Here is a 7,857-nt window from a genome sequence, read left to right on the forward strand (position 1 = left end):
GTGAGGAGAGAGAGAGCCGCCAGCTGTCAGATCCAGGCCGAGCGGCTCTCTCTCTCTCTCCTCACCGCTCGGCGTGCTGCTGATGATAGCGGCTCCGACCCCCAGAATCTGGGCACCTGCCAGGTTTAAAGATGGCCGCCACGATTTGCAGCGGCCATCTTTAAAAACTTAACATGACTTTACAGTGACCGGCACTGTATTCGGGACCTTGGCTCGCGTGCCACCAGAGGGGCCTCTGCGTGCCATAGGTTCGCCACCGCTGGTCTAGTGCAACCAATTACCTTCAGAAGTCACATAATTAGTTAAATAAACAGCACCTGTGTGCAATCAAATGTCACATGTTCTCAGTATATATACACACCTGTTCTGAAAGGCCCCAGAGTCTGCAACACCACTGAGCAAGTGTCACAACCAAGCAAGCGGCGCCATAACCACCAAGAAGCTCTCCAAACAGGTCAGGGACAGAATTGTGGCGAAGTACACATCTGGGTTGGGTTATATACATAGTTACATAGTATTTGAGGTTGAATAAAGACATCAGTCCATCAAGTCCAACCTAAAAAATTTTTTTTATAACCCAACCCAGAGCACCATTAAATCTATTATTAAAAAATTGAACTAATATGGCACCACAACAAGCCTGCCAAGAGAGGGCCGCCCACCTAAACCCTCGGACCATACAAGGAGAGCATTTATTCAGAGAGGCATGAAAGAGACAAAGATAACCCTGAGGGAGCTGCAAAGCTCCACAGCGGAGATTGTAGTATCTGTCCATAGGACCACTTTAGGCTGTACACTCCACAGAGCTGGCCTTCATGGAAGAGTGGCCAGAAAAAAAAAACCATTGCTTACACAACAAAATAAGCAAACACTTTTGCTGTTCGCCAAAAGGCATGTGGGAGACTCCCCAAACATATGGAAGAAGGTAATCTGGTCAGATGAGACTAAAATGTAGCTTTTTGGCCTTTAAATGTAGCTTTTTGGCCCTTTGGCTGTGAGGGTGTTTTTCCTCGGCAGGGACTGGCAAATTGGCCAGAATTGAAGGAATGATGGATGGTGCCAAGCATAGTGAAATTCTTGATGGAAACCTGTTTCAGTCTGCCAGAGATTTGAAACTGGGACAGAGGTTCACCTTCCAGCAGGACAATGACCCTAAGCATGCTGGTAAAGCAACACTTGAGTGGTTTAAGTGGTTTATGCTCCCTCACTTGGTGACAGGGGGCATTGAGGTGGCTTTCCGGCCAATCAGGAAGCCGAGTGGTGTGTAATGACTTGCTGCCTGGCATGCTGATTGGTTAGGAAGCCGGCTCCATGCTTCCTCGTCACCAGGGAGCATGGAGCTGGCTTTCCAGCCAATCAGGAAGCAAAGGGGCGGATAATGACTCACCCCCCAGCTTTCTGATTGTCCGGGTAGCTGGCTTCATGCTCCCTCATCACTTGGTGACGAAGGAGCATGAAGCCAGCTTCCCGGCCAATCAGGAAATTCATTACACGATGCCCGGCTTCTTGATTGGCTGGGAAGCTGGCTCCATTCTGATTGAGAATGGTTCATGACACATGTGAGAAGCCAATTATTTCTGAGTAGAGATGGCTCTGCGGGAGGCTTGATGAAGACAGAGAGGTTGTGACATTACCAAACAGCATCTGTCAAAGCACCTGTTTATTACAATCAAGTTAGCACACCGGGCTATCATTTAAATCTTAAATGTTTTGCTACAACAATGACAAAGTTTAATTTATTAAAACAGATGTTCATCAGTTAGGGAACTTTAGAGAACCTTAAAAGTTTGGCCATGCCCCCACCCCATTTAAGGCTTTGACAATTCAGTTGTGAGATTGTCATTCTGCAGTGAAATCACTGTAGCGCTGCAACCTTGTGGGCATGTCGTTTTAGGTGGACTTTAACCTCTTGCCGTCCGGCCGTAGTAAAAAAACGGACGGACGGCACTGCTACATTTGCGGGTTGCCGTCTCCAGACGGCAATTTTTTTCTGCTCGCGCGCGCCCCCTAGCGGGCACGCATGGGCAACAAACAAATGGAAGCTCAACTAAGGGCTCATTCACATGGGCGCGCACTCCCGTGCAGAGACCTGCTCCCAGGAGGGACAGTTCTGGCATGTAACTGCGTGCAACCGTCTGTACTCCCATATGGGGAGATGCAGCTGCACGCTGACCTGAATCTGCACATCCATACACCCATACCAGCACGGATGTGCAGGTTTGAGTCAGCATATAGCAGCGTGCAACTGCGTACTTCCATAGATATGTACAGGCAGCTGCACACAATTACATGCTGCACCTGTCCCTCCCCGAAGCAGGTCTCTGCATGGACGTGCATACCATACAGTATGTTGTAATATAATAATATTTATTTTAAAAAAATGTATAATTTGCATGAAATCTTTATTTTACAAATACACATTATGGGGTGCATGCTGGGTTTTCAAAAAAAAGCCCATCACTAACTTTATGCTTGTTGGTGGCTTGTGTAAAAAGACTAGTTAAAGCTGAAATTCAAGCTGTGAGTGGCCCTGCCGGAACCACCCGGCTCAACAAATGTCGAAGGAGCCCAGTGGAAAATTGTCTGGCGAACAGTGACTGTAGCCAATCAGCGATGGGCGCTGGCTTTCAGAATACAATAGCCCAGCATGGGAGATTCATCCATTCACGCTGTTTAGCATGGATGGACGAATCTGTTAAATCTCTTTTGTTCAGCTGAGAGAAAGAAATCTAAAAGTGCTGAGCCAGCTTTAGACAGTTCAGTCAGTACATGGAGGGAAAAGGACTGCTTCTCTTCTGAGTCATTTAGATCTAATGTGACTTTTATATGTTAATACTAACTGTGAATGAAACATAAACAACACTTTACACTCAAATAATATTTTATAAACCTTACTTACATTTTTTGAGAAGAGATGTCAAAATGGGAACTCTGATAGGAATGTGTTCAATTTCTATGGTATGCTCCTTCACACTAATGACTTTACCCCGTAGCTTCACACTTCTTTTTATGAAATTGTCTGGGATGTGTTTAGCGTTTGTAAACTTGGTTACCTGTTAATATTGGTCATGACAGGAGACAAATGGATCATTCATATAATGGCATGAAATATTTAACACTTTGCCTATTTATCGTCCGTATTAAGCTATTTTGGCCCTACTATTCCATTAAATGGATCATGTTTAGTGTCAAAATGGCAAATCAATGCCAATAAAATCTTTTTGATTATAATAATGACCCCATCTGCACACATGCCGTTACCCTCTGATTGTCCTGAAACGAGCCAGAATTTGTTCTCAGGTGCCAGACACCTCTATATAGATGGACCGAATGAGCAATTAACACTTGCAGTGCGGGGGTAGACCCACTGCAAGGGTTAAGAAAAATGTTGCCTGGAGTTCTACTTTAAAAAAAAGTTCCCTCCCAACCCTTCCAATTTATTGACTGACCCAACAGGAAAGTTGAGGAGGAAGAAGACCAGATCTTAACAGTACAAGGAAGTGTTCAGATGTGCATGTTTGTGCACTTTGGCATTTGGGGCAAGAAGATATCTAACAGTATGTGCATTGTGCATGTGTCTTGTGGTCCTGTTAAAATCCAAGTTATAATGCTAAATGTGTTTGATGATTCTGCGCTGGAAAGTAAAGGGCTGGCAAATTTCTTTGGCACATACAGCAAAGATTAGGCTTGAGGCGCTCCAGACACAGCGACCACAAAGGGACTCGAACCCTCAATTTTCTGATCAGAAGTCAGACGCCTTATCCATTAGGCCACGCGGTCTGCATAATGTTAACTGTACTGAACAACATGGTCTGACAAGAGTAAATTATGTAACTAGTATGAGCATCTCTTGTAAAGGTGCCCACACACCTTGCGATAATCGTACGATAATCGCGGGAAATCCCGCGATCGTACGATTATCGTAAGGTGTGTGGAAGCCGTGCGATCTCTACTACTGTAAGGTCGCACCACTTTTATCTTAGGAACATGTTCGAAAACCCGCCGAGCATCGTACGATGTTCGGCGGGTCTGTAGCATGTTCGTAAGATAAAAGCCGGACGGGCAAGCGCACACTGCCCGTTCCGCATTGCAGTCGTCGGAAGCCCGCCCCTCAGGGGGGAGTGGCTTGCGATCATCGCAAGTACGATCTGCCTGTCCAAGATAGGCAGATCGTACGTTTTTTTAATTACCTTACAACCATCGCAAGACAATAGTCTTGCAATGGTTGTAAGGTGTGTGCCCAGCATAACACAAGCACTTCCAATTGGTAGAACTCACTGTTATCACATAGAAAGCTCCAACTGAAAATCTTTTTGGAGGAAGACAGCATGTGAATCAGTAGAGAAACACATGACATCGATGTCCGTGACGTGACCGGATCTCCTACGGGACTCCCGGAAGCAGGAGGAGAGGTGAGTCTTTCGATCAAAAGAATTTTAATCGATCAAAAAGTTTAACGATTAATCGAGGAATTAATCGTTAATTTCCCCAGCCCTAATATATATATACAGTGAACATTTTGTCGCACTACGTAGCGCTTCTTTTGGCAGTCTATCAAAGCCTATTGGGGTCAAATCCAACAAAATCCGCTGGAATAATAGGTCATGTTCGAGCGACAAGCTTGAGCTACAAGCGACATTGATCTGTGAGATGTGAACAGCTCCATTGACATGCATTGGACGAGCTACATTGAGCGATATTTGAGTGATTTTTGAGTGGAAATCGCGCTACAAATCGCTCAGTGTGAATGGGGTCTTAGACACTTACCAGTTTTATGCTCCTTGCACACAAAACGACTCCGGCAACTGCCAAGCCAATGCTGATATTCTGTTAAAAGAAACAATATGGATGCATGGAAATATATAACTGCTCACGATTATGTACACGGGGCCATTTGAAGACTCTATTGTGCACAAAGAATAGACATTAAATTATATTTTGTGTCACAGTCAGATTTGTGAGAAAGTACTTGTAAATCCCTAGGAACTTTTAGGATTCAAGTATGAATAGCTCATAGAATATTCTTGGGTTTATAGCTACATTGTAATAATAAAGAGTTATATTTAAAGGGTCAGTCAATTAAAGGTGTAGTCTGTTGAGCCCAGTCAGCTAAGTCATGCAAACCACCAGGGCCGCACCAATCATGAGGCAGCCTGAGGCGTTTTTTGTACTCACCATAACATCCTTTTCCAGTAGTTCATTGCAGTACACAGGCACTCATTGTTCTATGAATTGGGGTTTATCTGCCAGTTCTAGGAGGCTGAATACTATGTAAAGGAGAAGGGGTACAGCTCCACGTAATGGCTATTTCCCTGCACATGCAGGATGAACTCAGGAGTAGCATGAAACAGAAACAAAAGAGGACCTCCCTAAAATAACTGCTGTGGCAAAAGGCCCGCAATGCAAAAAGATCCTAATTTGAGAGAAGGGAGTCATATCCTCCAATGAACTACTGGAGGAAAAGATTTTATATTGAGTACAACAAATCCGATTGCAGCATTTACTGGGGGGACAGGAACCGATTCTTCAATGATTGAGGATGTCTAAAAGCAATGGAGGTAATGAGGTCACCAGCACACCAGGGGCCACATTATCAATCCATCCTTTATGGATGTTAGATAAGCATGCTATCACAAAAGATTGCAACGTTTCTGAACCAGTGTGGTCCCTTTATCAGGAAAACCAATGGGAGGTCACACTGCTTCCTCCTCTGATAGACTACAACTTCAATACAAATGAGTAAAGTAAACATGAGATTGTAGTCCATCATGGGAGTGAGCTTGAAGTGGTCGCTACTTTACAACACACACAGCAGTGGCGGAACTACCGCCGGTGCAGGCGGTGCGGACGCAACAGGGCCTCCGGCCCCTAGGGGGCCCAGCGCCGGATCGGTACCCAGCGGCCCCCCCATCTCTGCGCCGAGAGTGTCGGATCATCCGTTCATCCGACACTCCCGGCACCAGGGCCCTTTGTTCCTTAGCTCCGCCACTGACACACAGGGACCATGGGGAAGAAAAGTAGCCACCCTCCAGAAGGAAGGACAGTGTCAGCACCAATTCAGAGAAGATTTGAGGATCTTCAGCCGAGTGACACACAAATAAGATACATTTTTGTTCATAGTTAGGGCCGGTTCACACCAGCTCCAGTGCTTTTCAGCATGATTCGCTGCTGGAACGCATCCTGGCCGGCTCCCTGCGTTCATGGGCGGGAGGGGGCATGGCTGTGCCTTGAAGTCAATGGCACCACAGCCTGCAGTGCGTTCGCCCACTCTGGAACCCGTTGAATATCAGTTCCTGTATTCCGGTCCAGTGCGATCTGAAAAAATGCTGCATACACTATTTTTTTAGAACGCACTGATGTGCCACGCGTTCTGGTGCAGGTGATCGCACTGCGGTGCCATTGACTTCAATGCACCGCCACGCTCCCTCCTGCCTTTGCCTCTCAGCATTATGCCGTGACTGAGAGTCTTGCAATGCCTCATGGGACTTGTACTTTCACCACAGCTGGCGTGCCCGGGTTGCCTCCCCGTATTACCACATGCAGTGGCGTCACAAGGGGGTGCGGCCCGCACCCGGGTGACACCAAAATGACTTACAGTCATTTTGGTGTTACCCCCCTCTGAAAAGTCGGGTGCTCGGTCATGGACCAAACGCCCGACAGTATCAGGAGAGAGGAGGGGAGCCAGTGGCATACCTTATCCCGCCGGGTGACTGTCCCCTCCTCTCTCTGCCGGCGTCCATCACCAAGATGGACGCCGGCAGGTATCAGAATACTGCCGCACCTGCGCGATTATGTCACGCGCACGCTCAATTACCGCTCCGGATGTCACCCAGCCTCGGGACGCCCCTGATCTTATGGTCTTATCGGGACGCCCCTGATCTGAGCACATGGTCTTATCAATATCCAGATTTATACCCCAAAGCCATGTCAGCTCTGATCCACATACATGGGGTGGTCTACAGCACACCCCTCCTTCCACAGTCACATGTCATCTGGGTGGACGTCCCCTTGATATGGTGGATGTGCTGTGTTTGTAAATAAAGTCTGTGTGCGGGCTACATATATGACGTATGCATGAGGACACGATCCCTACCCGGACAAAATATATATGAGAATCAGCCAGCTGGGACACCTTAGAGATCAGGTTATCTGCCGGGTCACTCGGAGCCATGTTGTTGACGTCTGGATGCGGAGCCGCGGCTTTCCTACGACTCTCCTGCAGGTGGCAGCACTGAGACAGCGAAACTGCGGCCAATACAGTGACACAGCAGGACTCCACGAGGAGGGAAGAGGAGACACGCTGCGCTCTCACTCCTACTGCGCATGCTCTGGAATCGTGCAGCTCGGCGAGTGATTATTACACTGCCGGTTAGCGATCGGTGTGCTCTCACTGCGCCGGTTACCAGTCAGTGTTACAGATGTTAAGTACTAATTGCAGCGGGTTTAGTAATTGCAGAGCATTAGAAAGTCAGATAAAGTCTTTCTTGCAGGTAAATACATATGGTGAAAGAACTGGAGACATTTACAAAGTTTCTTTGTAGTCAAAAGGGCCTGCCATACGCTGTACTAGGGGTAGGCAAAATCTGGCCATCCCTCTGTTGTGGGACTACAAATCCCATGAGGCATTGCAAGACTCAGGTATGATTACGGTGTTCTGTCGAAACCTCCGACTCATTGAGATCTCCGACTGGTTACGCCACATCCAGTGACTTGCCAGTAGCCGAGTTAGAGCAGATGGCGCTAGTGCGAGTGTGGCAACCGTGCCACTGTTAGAATCCTCATTCTCCAACCCCCATCAGTGCGCCTGCGTGATGGCAAAACATGTCATCTCTTAGCATGTTGTGGAATGTGCCATTG

The 7,857-nt window shown here is 47.1% G+C and overlaps 1 protein-coding gene and 1 non-coding gene across 2 annotated transcripts in view; both read right to left on the reverse strand.

Annotated features, from left to right (window-relative positions):
* The window catches only part of CUNH3orf33 (chromosome unknown C3orf33 homolog), a 13,920-nt gene extending 6,740 nt beyond the window's left edge, over window positions 1-7,180 (reverse strand). Inside the window, exons 1-3 of the mRNA XM_018557027.1 lie at window positions 7,094-7,180; window positions 4,768-4,827; window positions 2,900-3,053 (exon numbers count right to left, since the gene is read on the reverse strand). Of these exons, the coding sequence (XP_018412529.1) occupies window positions 2,900-3,053; window positions 4,768-4,827; window positions 7,094-7,171 (292 nt within the window). The 5' untranslated portion in view covers window positions 7,172-7,180. The remainder of the gene's footprint in view (window positions 1-2,899; window positions 3,054-4,767; window positions 4,828-7,093) is intronic.
* Window positions 3,708-3,780, reverse strand: TRNAR-UCU. Its single transcript has one exon. It is a non-coding gene; the product is annotated as a tRNA-Arg (tRNA).
* Window positions 7,181-7,857: the final 677 nt, after the last annotated feature.

The sequence above is a fragment of the Nanorana parkeri genome, unplaced genomic scaffold, assembly GCF_000935625.1.
Source record: "Nanorana parkeri isolate BGI_ZX_2015 unplaced genomic scaffold, ASM93562v1 scaffold263, whole genome shotgun sequence".
Classification (NCBI taxonomy): Eukaryota; Metazoa; Chordata; class Amphibia; order Anura; family Dicroglossidae; genus Nanorana; species Nanorana parkeri.